Below are 16701 nucleotides of genomic sequence, written 5' to 3'. Positions count from 1 at the left end.
GGACCTGCCCAGCATCACATCAGTTATGCGGACGACATAACTAAAACACAGGGAGCTGGTGGCTCTCAGTCCTTTGTTTTTGAAACTACAGTCCACTTCAATTCTATGAGATGCTTGTGTGTGATGCATAAGACAGATGTAAGCATGACTTTCATGGAGTTTACCATCTGCTAAGGGAGAGAGAAATAAGAAGATTATTCATGGGACTTCCCTAGTGGTGCAGTGGCTAAGAATCTGCCTGCCAATGCAGGGGACACAGATTCAAGCCCTCATCTGGGAAGATCCCACATGCCGCAGAGCAACTAAGCCCGTGCACCGCAACTACTGAGCCTGCGCCCTAGAGCCCGCGAGCCACAACTACTGAAGCCTGTGCACCTGGAGCCCATGCTCTGCAACAAGAGAAGCCCTGGCAATGAGAAGCCCCGTGCACTGCAACGAAGAGTAGCCCCTGCACGTCGCAACTAGAGAAAAGCCCGTGCGCAGCAACGAAGACCCAACGCAGCCAAAAATAAATAAATAAATAAATAAAATAAAAAGAAAATTATTCATAATTGTAAGGAGGATTACAGGGTGCTGTAACCTAGCACCCAAATGGGAAAATTGAACCTAGACTAGGGCTCAGGGAAGGCCTCTTGATGATTTCACAGAACTTGAAAATGCATAGGAGTAAGTTTGGAAACAAGGGAAGAACATTTCAGGCACACTGAACAGCCTGTACAAAGACCTCGAACGAGTAGATGGTATGTGAGAGGGACTGGGTGAAAGCCAGGAGGAGCACAGGGAACAAGGGGAAGAGAGCTTGAGATAAATAAACCGGGTATGGATCGGACTTTGGGAGGCTGTATAGACCATGGCAAGTGTAGACCGTGGATTTGGATGGCAAGGTTTTAAGTAGGGGAGTGGCTCTCCGGGCAAGTTGTGTAACTTCCTTGAGCATCACTATTCTCGATGGTGTAGAAGCAGCATGCATGCCGGTGTTCAGGCTGACCCTGACCCAAAGCTCAACAGTGATGAGCAGGAAGCACGGGTGGGAAGTAAAGTCTGTTCTGCCTGTTGTCCTGCCATTCGGGGTCCCCACCACCAAGCTTTGCTGTCTCACCTGTTCCCAGACTCAGGTCTGGGTCAGCTTTGTGACGATGTTTGGAATAATCCATCTTCTTCCATCCTTGACCTGACAGCTACCCTGTTCTGCCACCTTGCACTTCTCCTATCTTGGTGTCCTAGAACGCTGATTCAGTTTCTCTCTCTGACTCTCAGCTGCTGGGAGCCTGTGGATTTGAGTCCTAGTAAGTGGTGTTGATCGCTTGAATTCACCTCTTTTAGCGCTTAAGTTGCAATCAGTGTTTCAAAAGAATCCTTTGCATTTGCTGCCTGTATTGCTTTGCTTTTCTAAGAACGTGTGAATTTTAAAATAATGACTTAATTTCTGACAACTTGTAATTTATTTCACCCGTTGCAGTTGACATGTTTTAATTTTCTTTTGATTTTGCTGTGGATGACAGGAGTGAAATGTTTGAATTATCACTGCATTCAACTGCTTTTTCTTTCATCTTTCATCTACAGTTTTCTCGTGTACTAAAGAATAGAGCCTGGCCCACCTTTAAACAGGCCAAATCTAAGATCTCCCCACTGCACAGCAGTGATTTCTGCCCCACCAACTGCCATGTCAATGTGATGGAAGTTTCTTATCCCAAAACATCAGCGTACCTGGGGAGTGCATTTGGTGTTCAGTTGGATAGCAGGAAGCATAATTCTCATGATAAAGAAAATAAATCGGAACAAGGTATGTTAGCTTTTTCAACTTTATCAAATTATGACACGTAACTTAGGCGATCATACCTATTCCTGCATCCCTGAAATTAGCATGTCAGCAAGTCTGAAATTTTATAAAGAAAGGATTCCTCACGCTAATCATTTGGATAATTATGCATAAGTGTTTGTAGAATGAAAATGGAGTTACACATTTTCATTAGTTTTCCTCTGAGAAGAATAATTGTTTTTGTCTTCCTTACATGCCTGATAGGCACAGCTCATCTTGCTGTGAAATCACTCATCTGAGATGGCCCTATAACTAGGAGAAAAATAGTAGAGGAGCAGCTGCAAGGGATGCGGAGTACCATCCCATGCCATCCCAGTGGGACATGGAATCAAACTGTATTTGTAGCTTTTAATCACAACTCCCCATAAGCTTTAATTCCTGAATTAAATGCAGCATTAGATTGGCATTTTATCTTTTGTAAGCTTGGACGTCTAAAATGAATGGCGCTGGATTGCTACTGTAAGTTAAAGGTAATAACGGTTGCTATGGAATGGTTTCAACTCCTCAGGAAAACTAAGTCCTATGGTGTACATTCAACATACGATTACAACTATGGCGGCCCCTTCAGGTCTGTCTCTGGGGCAGCAAGATGGGCACGGTCTCCGGTATTTGTTGAAAGAAGACGACTTAGAAACCCAAGATATCTATCAGAAACTGCTGGGCAAACTTCAGACTGCACTGAAGGAGGTGGAGATGTGTGTTTGTCAAACAGATGAGTAAGCATTTTATTTACTGTACTTTTAAATGTACATAATACAATAGCTGTAGGAAATGGCACTCCTGAATACCCATTATTCTTTTTACTGTTTGAAAATGTAGGAATTTTTGCTAAGCGTATAGATCCTCTTAATGCCAACACCTTAAAAATAAGAAAACATGGCAGTTCTGTACATCTGTATCTTAAGGAAGCATTTAATACCAGGGAAGAGAACAGCAAGGTTCTTTCATATAGAAAACGCTAAGTTTCAGTGTGCCGATGTTAAATTGAACAATATGCTTGAAAGAGTACGAACTGCGTGTAAGGATTTCCTTGTGTACCTTTCACAGACCAGACCACAGCATTTGGTGGATAGGCACTCAGTAGATGTTTATGAAAAAATGTAAAGCCTACCGAGTCCTTAACATACTTGTTAAATGAGTAAAAGCCAAAGTATGTAACCCCAGGACCAATGACCAACACCCTTTCTTCTCTTCTGATTGAATTAATGGTTTACTAAGGAAGTACCCAAATCACTGTGCCAGTAATTTGGAATCTTTTATCAAGAACGGAGAAGAGGAGGGAGTTGAATACAATTTTTCCAGAGGTCAACTCTGATTCTTATTCAGGAATTTGAAGGTTGGAGAATTGCCTGAACTCTGTAGGATGGTTTGCTACATCGTGGAGTGTGACCGTGCTTCACATCTAGTCAAGGCAGAATGGGGTTTGGGGTAGTTCAGTTTCTCACATATAGAAGAGGGTGAATAATCATAACAAATTATCTGTTTGTGGTGAAAAATATAAAAATTAATACGAAAAGCAATCAGCCTAGGGCTTGACATGCTTGCTTCTCATTCAGGGGATTGAAATTGTTGAATATATCATAGTGGGAAAAATCTGAAAATGGTATAAGGACTATTTTCCTCTTTTTAATGTACTCCCTTTATGAAGTTGCAGATTTAGATGGCTATCAAATGTGTATTATTTAGTTCACACACACATCATCCCTACTTCCACGGATAATTCAGATTTCACATAAAATGTTTAGAACTGATTCTAAGGCTTTGTTGTAATTAGACTTTACACTAATGAAATTTTAATGGACATGATCTCTATACATCTTTGAAATTTAGAGATCAAAATTACCATATTAGTGCACCATATTTCTAAGATTATCTTTAAGTAGTTACTATTTACTGTGCTACTGTTTTCTGACATTTTTATGAGTTAATTTAGAATTGAAATTCTGTTTTCCTTTGTCTAATACACTAGTTTTTTAAAATTACTTATGACACTTGGTATATTATATTGGGACCACCCCATTCCTAGACAATTTAAACAGTTTGAGGTTACTTAGAGAACAGGTGGTTATTTTTAAACAAATGTATGATATTTGGAATTGTTTCAGAATGACCTTGTGACAGAGAAGTTAATATTTTAGGACATTATATTTTGCTTTATTTAATAAATTGATTTTATCATGTATGTTATATGTATTTTAGAAACCAGTCTCTTTTTTCCCCCTGAAGTATTCAGGAGGTTCAAGAGGAAGACTGTTTATTAATAAGGCAATGGATAGTAACACTGAATCATGGATCCTAGATCTCAAAGGGATTCTAGGAGAGCATCTGGACCAATCCCATGATTCCAGTTAAACCAAGAGTTATTATTCCTCCTTTTCAGATGAGTCCTTTGTCAATGGCAGGATTATTGATGTGCCTGAGTGAACACTGCCTTGGAGACTGGCTCTCTAATGCACTGACTACCCAGCACTTCCTGGCACTTGTCCAGAGTTTGTCTGTCTTTGTGAATTTATTGACTTCTTTTTTTTTAAGTTCAGCTAATGTAGATATATTTTCAAGGAAATGGTTAGAGCCAAGGGGCTCCCTTTACTTGGTTTCAAATGCTTTATATTTAAAGCACTAATTTCAGAAAGAGGGTTAAGCTATTTTTATTAACCAAAGCTAGTTAAAATGATTACCTATTTTTACTTGTGATTTCGCCACTCTGTTATTCTAAAAGTCTTTACCAACTGTGCTTGTTTATTAGGAAAGTGACATGAAATGAGCCAGTGATTTGAGACACTTCTTGGTCTTCTCTGTGTGCACCATATAATTTAATTCTAAATATAAACATGTTCCACCATAATCCAGTGTGTAACATAATCACTTTAAAACAGTACCGTTGTCCAAGTGCCTGGATGCCCCATTGCCCCGTTCAGAAATGCTGCAGTGCAGTGAAGCTTGACAAATTATTTAAAAAGCTAGTTACTAAACAGTTTTCTCACCATGTAGAAATTATTCTTGGTCTAACATAGGTGCCTCTGCAGAGTGGAGAAGCAGATCTCAGCTGCTGTGCCGAGTTTTAAGAGAATTGCCTCACAATATCTCCCTGCTAGCCTTTCTAGGAGTCATTCATTCCTGTGAAAGGTCCTGGTGCTCAGCCTGTCTAATTGTGAAGTCTGGTTTTCCTGTCACTTGGGAACACATCCTTTGACACACAGGCATTCCCCTAAATCCTCCTACCTTGTTCAGATCCAAAAATAGAACTAGAGACAGATGTGCTGTGTAGTAACAGGAAGTAATGTGATGTTATGAATTTCATCAAGATTTTGTGATTCCTGTTTCATTTCAGGAAGCTAGATATTTAGCCCTTTAATGGGCGATTTTCTGGTTAATGACGCTCGGGTATTAGATATAAGTAAAGGGAAAAAATAATTCGTGGAGAGTCCAGAATCTTTGACAGGGTTTTAAAATTCAGGGTTTGTGTATTCTCACAGAGAGGAAATGAATAAAGAGTATTGGGGGCTAGTAAGGCAGGAAATTTGAGAAGAGACTTCATTTTGCAGGTGCCACATGTCCCAGGATTGAGTGACAACCAAAACACATTGTAGGACAGTTAGTGAGCTGGGGGTTACAGATAGGAACGGTAGGGCTGGTGGTGGAATTATCTTTGAGGTTTTCCCAAGCATTTTTCTGGTAAATGTAAAAAACTGGGCACAGTTTCATAAAAACTAGCATGTATTATAGGGGCTCATGTGCCGGGCACAGTTATATGATTACATGCACTGATGGCTTTCGTTCTCACAGACCAGCTGTGAGTTGGTTTATGAAACACTGGGCTGTCTCACAGACGCCTCAAACTTAAATTTGTTTCTGAAACTGAAATCTACTTTGACCTCATACTCAAATCTGCTTTGCCCCCTCCCCCATCAAGGTTGTCCCCCTTCTCAGTATTCTCCATCTCTTCAGTTTATGAAGCCAGTTTATGAAGCCGGTATCAGCTGTGATTCTTCTCTTTCCTTTCCCTTCACCTCCAGTACCTTATCAGGTCCTGCCAGTTATACCTCAGAATGTGTCCACCCCATCACCTTAGACTGGGTCACCATAGTCTCCTCCCTAGTACCCGCTGTAGAATTTTCCAGCTGTGCCTCTCCATCTAATACATTCTACATTCGGCAGGTGCCGGAGGGATCTGTACAGGTAAGTTGTGCTAGTCCCCTGCTTAAAGCCAGTTAATGGCATTGCAATGCAGCTAGAATCATGGGAGATGCGTTACTGTGGCCTGCACATTTCTACGCAGTTTGCCCCCGTCCCTCTCTCCAAACCCATTTCTCTGAGCTCCTCTTGCATCAGCCTCTTTCTGATCCCGGAACGTGACACACCTCTGCCTGGTCAGCCCTGCTCCTGAGGCCGGCGTGGCTGGCCTTCTAGGCACTCAAGTGTCAGGCTGGTGGCCGGTCTGTGGAGAGACGGTACCAGCTCCCCCGGGACACAGTCCATACCCTGAGTCCCAGTCACTCGTGTCTTCCTCCTCTGGACTTCCTGCTTCCTCTACAACTGGTTTTTACCCCTTTCACTGTTCCGTTCACCAAAACTCTAAAGCCTCCCAGACTTGAGACAACAAAGTTCCTTTCTTGCTCGCTTTCCATGCCCAGTGGGTCCCGGGGTCTCTGCTCCACGTCGGCCTCACTCAGGTCTAGGTTGGCCAAGCCCCATCAGCTGGAATGCCTCTGACGGTCACAGCAGGCAGGGAATGAGGCAGAGAGAGCATACTTGCATGAAGATGTCCACCCAGGAGGGACCCGTGTCACCTCCACTCGCGCTGCAGTGGCGAAAGCAAGGCACGTGGTCATTCCTACCCTCTCAGGGGGAGGGGAGCCACCCAGTCATGAGCCCCGGAGAACTGGCATGTGGTGGGCGGCACTATGCCCACCTTTGCCCTCCAGAGCGGATGAGCGATATGCAGGGAGGGGTGTTCTGCTTAGTTTCCACAGTATTATGAGTGTGTCTCACTCAGCCCATCTCTAAGATGAGAATAACAATAATAATACTGATAATAATAACGAGGATACCCACTTCATAAGGTGGTCTGAGGGACTGAGTGAATTAATACCTGTTAGGTACTTAGCACAGTGACCAGCGTAAGAGCTCAACAGATGTTAGCTGTGCTGAAGAGGATGATGGTGATATTTAAATCTCAGTCAAATAGAAAACGCACAGGTAGATGCAATCCACCATATACAGAAATCTTTATTCATCAAGGGCATTTGGTGGAGATTGACCAGAAATGGTACTCAGCTCAGGATGTTAATTCAGAATCAACAGACCTACACACTGTCAGAGGGAGCTTAACACTGTATACGAGCAAAGGTAAAGGAAAATATTTCTGCGAGCACAGATATTAAGCTTTATGCTCTATTATTACTTTATTTTTTATTTTTTTTTTTGCGGTACGTGGGCCTCTCACTGTTGTGGCCTCTCCCGTTGCAGAGCACAGGCTCCGGATGCGCAGGCTCAGCGGCCATGGCTCATGGGCCCAGCCGCTCCGCGGCATGTGGGATCTTCCCGGGCCGGGGCACGAACCCGTGTCCCCTGGATCGGCAGGCGGACTCTCAACCACTGCGCCACCGGGGAAGCCCTATTATTACTTTTAAGAATCGAGAGATTTTATGCAAAAACGTGGTGTCAAAAACATTGTTTTTCTATCATTTGTTTGTTAGCCTAACACTTGTTCTCACAGGGTCAGTGCAAGCATGACTGCAGCTGTTTAAAATGAAAAGCAAATATGTGAACACAATTTGTAGAGCTCTGAAAAAAATGTTTATGCTGAGCCCCCATGACTTCTCATTTAAAAGGTCCATAGAGCACAGAGGACTCCTTGCAGAATGAGAACTCCTGCATCTCTTTCCTCTTTGGTAGTCAGAGTTCATCTGTCTGTGCAGCGTGCAGCTTGGGTAATTGGAGTTAATCTAATGCTTTAATCTTTTGGGTGGAGGGAGTGAAGAAATACACAGTCTGTCTCATGAGACATAAACATATCTTTCCAAATAGAAAAAGTGTGTTTAAAATAATTCATAGCTTTGCAGGGCCCTGAGCAATCTAGCAGAGCTCCCTGATTTTCCCAGGTGTCTAAAAACTATAAACTGCCCAAATATTATTCAGATATCATCTCACAGTGAGACCTTACCTGATGCCACTATTTGAAGTTGCAGCCCTGGCTTCATTCCCTTTTTAGAAAGTTTTCACCTTCCCAGTTGTCACCATGTGATACACTATACAGCTTATCTGGTCACTGTTTGTTTCCTCCCAGTAGAATTTAAGCGCCAGGAGGGCATGGACTTTTGTTTGTTTTGTAAACTGCTGCATGAACAGCACCAAGGGCAACGCATGGTTCGATAAATGTGTTTAATTAATTCATTAGTGAAATGACTTAACAAATATTTACTCTGCACAGCATTGGGTTTGACATTATGGGATATAAATAAGAGGTAGAAGATCTTTTCATGGTCTTGAAATAAAATAAACATGACATTGCTATGGAAAAATGAGTGTCAAGATATGCGCATATGTGCTGTTGACTAGAACAGCATGTCATCGGTATTTGGTAAATAAAAGAGAAGATGATTGTGGGCTGGAGAAACTATGCCTGGGCCCTTTGTTCAGTTATGGTTTAATTTGTTTTGCAAATTCTATATCACATTGTTTGATAGTAAAGACTGATTCCATTTTTGTGTCATTTTGAGTTAGTTCTATAAGAAACAATGTACAGCCAAACATGCAAGTCTAGCCTGGTGGAATCAGTGCTGCCTAGAGTCTGCATCAAGTTTTTTGCCAATTCAGAGTCTGGAAGTGTGTTTTAGCCTTGAGCCCAGTGGAAGAGCCTTGCGTTTGGGCAGATTCACGATGTTTCATGATGACTGGGTTGTGGATGGTATTGGAGTAGCCCCTACTACCGCCTGTCCTCACCTGTGTGTGACTCTGTTTAGCGTCTTAGGGTCAGGACGGGCAGGACTCCTGTTTACATGAGTGTGAGAACAGTTTGTCCACATGATATTCTCCCTGACAAATAGAGAAAGCCTGGGGGAAACCCAGGGCAGGCGGAGAGGGGTGGTGGGATTTTAACATCTAAGGTAAGCCAGTGCAGAGGTTCAAGCCCATTTAGTGTTTATTTTAATATTTGGATAGCACTTTAAAGTTTCTCAGGTATTTTCACGTGGTGGTGACAATGGCTGGGAGCGAGGTGATGCCCGTTGAGTACCAGCAATATGTTCTATGCATTTCATTCTCACAGCAGCCCTGTGGGTAGCTATTCTTATTATCCACTTTTCATAGATGTCAGAGAGAACCATCCTGGTTTTGCCAGGAGAGCATAGCTAGTCCGTGGCAGAACCTGGATTTGAACACAGCTTTCTCATCCAAATTGTGAGCTGTTTCCATTACTTATTCTGAGAGGAAAAAGTGAACTGTGCATGACAGGCGTTTTATGCAACAGGATATTAATTTCAGGTGACACCTAGAAGAAGCTCTAGAAATATCTGTAAGCCTATCATATTCAGTGAGCAAGGTAGTTATCTGTAGCCGCCAGTGTGAAAATGTGCACTTAATCTTTTTTTTTTTTTATATCCCACTGCAGCCTTCTGTCTTCAATAACATATTCTCCTAAATTAGAACGTAAGGCATCAGAGTCCATAGTCCCAACAGACAGTGACAACGAGAAGGGAGAGAGAAACAGCAAACGCGTCTGTTTTAACGTGGCAGGCGATGAGCAGGAAGATTCAGGTCACGACACCATCAGCAACAGAGACTCTTACAGGTAATTCATTCATTCCTGAAACTCATCTCATTGACCAAGTCAAATGTGATTCTGTATTTTCCACAAAGGTCTTGAAAAAAATTTTTTTTTTTTTTTTTTTTTTTTGCGGTACGCGGGCGTCTCACTGCTGTGGCCTCTCCCGTTGTGGAGCACAGGCTCCGGACCCGCAGGCTCAGCGGCCATGGCTCACGGGCCCAGCCGCTCCGCGGCATGTGGGATCTTCCCGGACTTGGGCACGAACCCGCGTCCCCTGCATCGGCAGGCGGACTCTCAACCACTGCGCCACCAGGGAAGCCCTTGAAAAAATTTTTGACTGTTGTTTTTGTTTATTATTCCCACAAAATAACTGCTGGCTGTTACCAACCTCAGACAAAGCATAGTGAGACATCACTATCTTTCAAATTCTTCCCTTTTATAATCTGAGTAATTTGGACAAAACATTTTTTCTCCAACCGAGTGGACCTCATTTAGGAGATTTGTTATTCTTTTATGGATTGTGTAACATGTATGGCAAATAAACAAGTTGTGCCTATATTGACAGTTTTTTCTTGAATATCTGTTTCTGATTATTGGACTATTGGGTAGTGAATAGGAGTTCTTTCTGTTTTGTTTTTCCTCCTTCCTATGTTCTGTGATTCAAGCTAATTGAACTAGTTTCACGTGCTCACCTCTGTGACCAGCTTTGTGCGTTTCTTCTTCCCTCACATGCCTTCTGTACAATTTTGATAGGACTGCTGTAACAGAGTACCAAGAACCAGGTGGCTTGAACAACAGAAATTTATTTATTATCCTGCAGTTCTAGGGCTGGAAGTCTGAAATCCAGGTGTCAGCAGGGTTGGGTTCTTTCTGAGGGCTGTGAAGGAAGGCTCAATGTCGTGGTTGCAGACGGCTGTCTTCTCCCTCTGTCTCTTCCCATCCTTTTCCTTCCAAGCCTGTCTCAGTGTCCATGTTTCCTCTTCTTATAAGGACACCAGTCATACTGGATTAGGGCCCCCACTAGTGACCTCATTTTAACTTGATTACCTCTGTCAAGACCCTCCCTCCGAATGAGATCACAGTTTGGAATACTGAATGTTGGACTTCACCATATGCATTTAGGGGCGGGGGAGGGAGAGATACAATTCAACCCGTAACACCTTCCCTCCAGACTCTGTCGAGTCATCTTCTTACCAGACTCTCAAATGATGGCTCTTCCAATGAACTTCCTTAATTGAAAGTGCTTTTTCTCCTTTGAATCCTTGTGTCACCTGGAACCTCATTGAGACCTGTGGCAACCTGCCACGTATGCTGAGCGTGCAGCTTCAGAACCTCCCGTTTTATGTACATTCACCGAAGACAAAACCTCTCTTACTCTTATTTATTATACAGTGTTTTACAGTGAAAAGATATTTAGTAATTATCTTTAAATCGAAGTTGTTTCATCAGAGATGTTTAGCACAAACTAGTAGCTAACATTAAAAGCATTCTTACCAGACACAGGGGGAAGCAGGATGATTTCACGGAATTCCTCCCACAGCCCTCTGTGGCAGGTTCGGATATTAACTGCATTTTACATCTGAGGAAGTTGAGGCCCGCAGGAGTTACATAATTTACCTAGGAAATCAGGTGGCCTGGCTCTCAGTTTATTAACCATTCTACTATTCCAATTTCTATGTGAAAAGGATTTTGATGAATACGTGAGTTAATTATTCCTAGAAATTTAATGATATATAAAACAAATTAACCACTTTTACCATTTCACTTACTTTTAGCTTCTAAGGAGACCAGTATGCTCTTTAATAAGAACCTGTGGTTTCTCTCCAGTGGGAAATTACAGATCTAAAAATACCTTCTTCCCTCAAATTCTAGTTATCAGATAATTAACATTACTCTCAGGTTCTCTCTAGGGTAAAATAGAAATTTTAAATGTACATTTAAAGTTAAATAAGTCCCTTTTACTTATTCTGAGAGAAAAAAATATTTATGTCTCCTGCACTACTTCTGAAATCTGTCATGGGTCCATATTCACACACAGACATTTCTAACTTTCTTTCCCTTGATGTTCATCATTATCCAGCACCTAGCAGGTGTGGTGTCCTGTGCTGGGCTCCGGGATGGAGACAAGATGCCATCTTCCTGGGGCGGGGGAAGGGTGGGAGCTCAGAGTGCAATTAATAAGTTATCCCTTAAGTTACTAGAAAGGGTTGAAAGGCAGAGCTCTTGAAACAGGATTTTGTCACTCTTAGCGAATCAACTACAGGCATATACCATCAAATGGATTATAACGAATTTGAAGTTTGGTTTGACTCCTGTAAATAGCTATGCATCTTAAAATTCAATTATGATTAGATTATATGACAAGAAAAGTTGAAATATGACCGAATTGAAAATACTTTCGTTTAAAGTAAGATAAAATGTGAGTTGAAAAAATTTATCTTTCTCATAAATTTCTATAAAGCATATTAACACATATAACCGTGACATAGTAAGTTTATCCAGTAAGAAGTGGCAGGGAAACTTTGCCAGATGCACTGCTAAAGTGACACGTACCTCATTCTTCACAGCGACTGCAACAGCAATAGGAATTCCGTCACCTCCTTCACCAGCATCTGCAGCAGCCAGTGCAGCTCGTATTTTCACAGCGATGAGATGGACTCAGGTGCGTTTGGTGAAGGCACGCGGACGCTTTGATGATGCCGAACCTAAGGGATTAATTTGCCTGATCCATTTTTACCTTTCATTAGCCATTCTCGGTGGCCACACACACTGCCTTTCAGTTTTACATGCTTGAGAAAGTCAGCTTCCCAATCCCATTATAAACAGAGTGAATTTTTAAAGAGATGGAAGAAACAAACTAATTTTTATGTTAATAAGTGATGTTTCGTGATATTTCTGTGTTACTGCATGGTACCTGTATGATAGGTACACAAGAAACAAGTTTTCTAGGATATTAGGCATTGCTGATTGTGTAAGGAGATGGGATGGGCTTTGAAGCAGGATTTGAAGGCAGCAGATGCACCTGAGCTAGCCTGATGGGCAGTGGGGAAGGGAGTGATGGGAAAAACACTGCTTGAAATAAATACCTTATAAATGTTTTATTTTGTGTGTGCTAAGAAAAAGACTTTCCATCGAGTTAGGAAAAATCTTAATTTTTAGATGTGCAGTTTATTCCAACTATTTGACCATTAGAAAAATTCACCATTTGAAAGAATCATTAATGTGGGTACCACAGGATTCTTTCTGTGAGACCCTCTGCTTTCATCTCAGTTTTGAAGGAGCAGTAATCTGACATCCTAATAGTTATTAAAGCTTTTGGAATTCTTTTTCTGAACATGAGAACTAATGTATGGAATAAGAGCTAGTGTTTAATTATTTTTTACTTTATTGACATTAAAATGCTTTGGAATGTTAAACATAAGATGAATGATTTATTTTTAATATCTAGGTGATGAGCTTCCCCTGAATGTTCGCATTTCTCGTGATAAACAGGACAAGATCCACAGTTGCCTTGAGCATCTTTTCAGCCAGGTACAGTTGGGACAGTTGTGGGTATTTTTTCCACAGACTAAACTGTCAGAAATTCGTTTTTCAGACATAGTGGAAGGAGTCTGGAGTCAGAACGGAATCTGTTCCTGCATCCCCTGTACCTTAATTTCTATAGTTTACAATGGAAAAGAGATTCCTTCAGCCAGCTAACCCAAAGGATTGTTATGAATGTCAAGTATTTCACAGTCTTTAGAAAATTATAAAGTGTCCTACACACAGGAGTTATTCTGTTCATTATTTGTTTCTTTGTGGGTTTTCAGATTCCTCCATGACATTTCTTGTTCACCTTCATTCCTAACCTCAAGAAGCACAGGGCTGTCTTGTGCTCATGTTGTATTTTGCATTTTTGAAAAATTTATATCCACAACCAAAATTCATAGTGTAGAAGCTTTTACCACTTTGAAAAGGATTATGATAACTTTTAGGTGTTTTTAAAAAATAATTCTAGAACTCTTACTTCTTTTATAAAGAAAATTTATATTTTGTATGAATATTTGGTAGGATAGTAAGAGATGTCATTGTAAATGTTATCAGGTGAGTTTATCCTGATATTTTATTTAAAGATAGATTTTGCAAGCAGCATGGGATTTCAAAAATAATTGTTGCTTTGAGGAAAAAAGTATTTTACAAGGTTGACTCTTGGAAATACCGAGAAGTTATGTAACTCCCAGAAATCTCTGCTGTTATGATAGGTGGATTCCATTACCAATCTCCTGAAAGGCCAAGCTGTTGTGAGGGCCTTTGAGCAAACCAAGTACCTGACACCAGGTCGAGGGTTACAAGGTAAGGTTTACAAAGTAACTGTTAGAGGCAACTGGGAAACAAAAGTGGGAGACAGTATAGTGAAGCAAAAGCATGGCCTGAGAACAAAAGTTCTGGGTGCTCATTTCATAATTCATTTAATACTGCTTCTATTTGGATAATTGTTGAATATATATATATATATATATAAATCAAGGCCTTTTAGAGTTCTTTGAAAGTTTAAAACGTTTAGTGCCTGTAGGGGCCAAACCGAATGAGTTAATTGAAGAAATATAAGTGTTGAGTTGCTTTTGCTGAAACTAGACTTAATGCCTACTTGGTGGTAGGTAGCCCAGTGATGGGGGGAGGGGTTTGGGGAATGGCGGTTGGCAAACAGAACAAGATCTAGAGCTCCCACTTTCTGACGTCTAGTTTAGGATGTTGAAATAGAGTTTTTATCTAAATTCGCTCCTCTGTTTAAACATTTGTAAAAAGAGAATAATAAGATTTGACGTTGTTTTAGATTTAACAGATTTTCTCCTGTGATAGAGCTAAAGAAATTGCTACCATGATAATAGCCTAGGACCACAGGAATGAAAGAAAGAGGATTCTTTGTTTATGGGCTTGTGAACTGGTAAATGGTTGAGACTTAAGAGAGCTTTTCTGTGTTTATTTAGAGTTTCAGCAGGAAATGGAACCAAAGCTGAGTTGTCCAAAAAGGTTAAGGCTTCACATCAAGCAAGATCCTTGGAACCTTCCCAGCAGTGTCCGGAATCTTGCTCAGAACATCAGAAAATTTGTTGAAGGTCAGGATGAAAAGCAAAGAACATACCGTGACATTAGCAATACTCATTTAAAAACCCATCATGCCTTGATTACTTTTGAAGTTTTTCATGTTAGGAGGAAAATAAAAGGACTGAAAAGGGTGAGTGAAGGCGGAGGAGGGAAAGAAGGAATAAGATGACAGAACCTTGTGTCCCAAGGATCTAAATGACGTGGACTGTATCACAGAAAATATTCTCAGGCAATAAAGTAAGGGTTCATTCTTAGGAAGACAAGTGGAACGTGGAGGGATTTTCATATTTTATAACATGAAACAGTATGAGAAAAATTCCTAAAGGGTTCACAAAACGTATGAAGCTATACTTCATGGAAAGTCTACAAAATCAATCGTGAGTCTGTGAGAATCAAAATAATGACATAGGTTGCATCATTAGTTTTTAAGTTTCTCTTTCAGAAGCGTTTGTCTAAGTTGATTGTTATTAACTAGCATAAGTTTGTCTACTCAGCATCCCATAACTGATACAGCCTCTGATTGGAGATATAAAAGACTTCAAGACAACTCTAGTGAGCCTGGTTGCATGTTGTTTAGGGTCAGAGTTATTAAGTAGAAAATTCTGAGAGTTTCTAAAGTGATTGTGGTGAAAAAGATGAAATGAGAAATTTGTTTAATTTTTTTGTAATGTCTAAATCAGTGGTTTTCTTCCCAGTATTAGACCAGTGGTTGGCAGTGTCTAGAGACATTTTTCCATTGTCACAATCGTGGGCATGCTATTGGCATCTAGTGGGTAGAGGCCAGGGATGCTGCTAAACGTTCTACAAGGTACCAGACAGTCCCTCACAACAAAGAATTATTTGGTCCTAAATGTCCATAGGGCTAAGGTTGAGAAACCTGTACAATAAATATCATGGCTGTATTTCCCCATCATTTGTATGTCATTGGGATGTGGTGAATAGTATTCAGCAGAATTACATCATAACCCACCATTTTTTAACCCATCACTACCATTTTTTTAGGATAAATTAGAGAGAGTTGCATACTTTGCTGATGGAAGACAGCTCTTACACCCTGTAGGGTCTGAGCCTGTGATGTCACTCCTTCGTGCCTCAGTGTGTTCACTTACTAAATGACAGGGATGGTGTAAATGTTCTGTGATTACCCGGTCTTCTGCCTAGAAATATACTCAAGTATAACAGCTTAGATATTGTTTAGAGATCAATAGAGAAGAAATTTGTACAGAAATGGAAAACTCCAAATAAATCACAACAATTCTATTGTATAATGAAATCTTTTATTCTTGACAACTGGATTTCTTGACTGTATCTTTATTTTATAGCTAAATATAATGATTATTTGTGACACATTGTAACATCACGTTCAGTCAGAAGTCTGAATTTAAAACCCCCCAAAATAATGAACAGCAAAAATGACAAACATATTTTTAAAGGCTGTGAGCTTTAAGGAATTTAAGCATATACTTTACTGAGTAAAAGGTATGTTTTCGCTGAGTGGATGCCAGTGTCATAACACTCCTAAAAGTTATAATTTGTGAATCTAAATGCAGTTATTCTCATCATCTCTGATTTTTTCTTTTTACATTATATTTGTTTTTAGAATAAATGCAATATCAATCGAGAACAAAGAAACCCTTAAAACTTTTTCTTTCGTTTTGTTTTTTGAAGAGCTTTATCTTTAAGAAAGTAGCTTCTAATGCAGGGCAAAAAACTTATTTTTTAAAAAGTTTTTTTTTAAGAATTTTACATTTTCATCTCAAGTCCTGCCTTATATACTCAGTACTTCTTTTCACAATGAGCGGTCATCGCAATGACAACTATCTACATATATTGATTGATTGATAGATGTTGTGAATATTAGTGTCCCTCTTGGTCATGGGAGCCCAGCAGCTGACTGAGCATGGTTGGCTGTGCTGAGTCCTCCAGTCAATGGAGTCAACAGAGGGAGGGCTCTTGGCAGAATTTAAGTTGCATCCCTGGCTGCAAGTCTCAGAGAGCTGCAGTTACTCTTTGGGTAAGAGCTGTGATT

At 40.6% G+C, this 16701-nt stretch overlaps 1 protein-coding gene across 9 annotated transcripts in view; it reads left to right on the top strand.

The window, feature by feature from the left end:
* Nucleotides 1-16701, top strand: part of PREX2 (phosphatidylinositol-3,4,5-trisphosphate dependent Rac exchange factor 2) — a 359933-nt gene that overhangs the window by 165438 nt on the left and 177794 nt on the right. For all 9 annotated transcript variants that reach the window (XR_013824731.1, XR_013824732.1, XM_079902440.1 and 6 more), the window contains 7 exons: nucleotides 1564-1783; nucleotides 2328-2535; nucleotides 9432-9611; nucleotides 12155-12249; nucleotides 13036-13118; nucleotides 13829-13919; nucleotides 14555-14683. Coding sequence is in view for 7 of the 9 variants with exons in the window: in XM_079902440.1 (XP_079758566.1) it covers nucleotides 1564-1783; nucleotides 2328-2535; nucleotides 9432-9611; nucleotides 12155-12249; nucleotides 13036-13118; nucleotides 13829-13919; nucleotides 14555-14683 (1006 nt within the window). In the remaining 2 variants the exon portion in view is untranslated. The remainder of the gene's footprint in view (nucleotides 1-1563; nucleotides 1784-2327; nucleotides 2536-9431; nucleotides 9612-12154; nucleotides 12250-13035; nucleotides 13119-13828; nucleotides 13920-14554; nucleotides 14684-16701) is intronic.

This window comes from Stenella coeruleoalba (assembly GCF_951394435.1).
Source record: "Stenella coeruleoalba genome assembly, chromosome: 17".
Taxonomy (NCBI): domain Eukaryota; kingdom Metazoa; phylum Chordata; class Mammalia; order Artiodactyla; family Delphinidae; genus Stenella; species Stenella coeruleoalba.
Note: the sequence above shows the minus strand (reverse complement) of the source record. Positions and strands in the feature narration are given on the sequence as shown.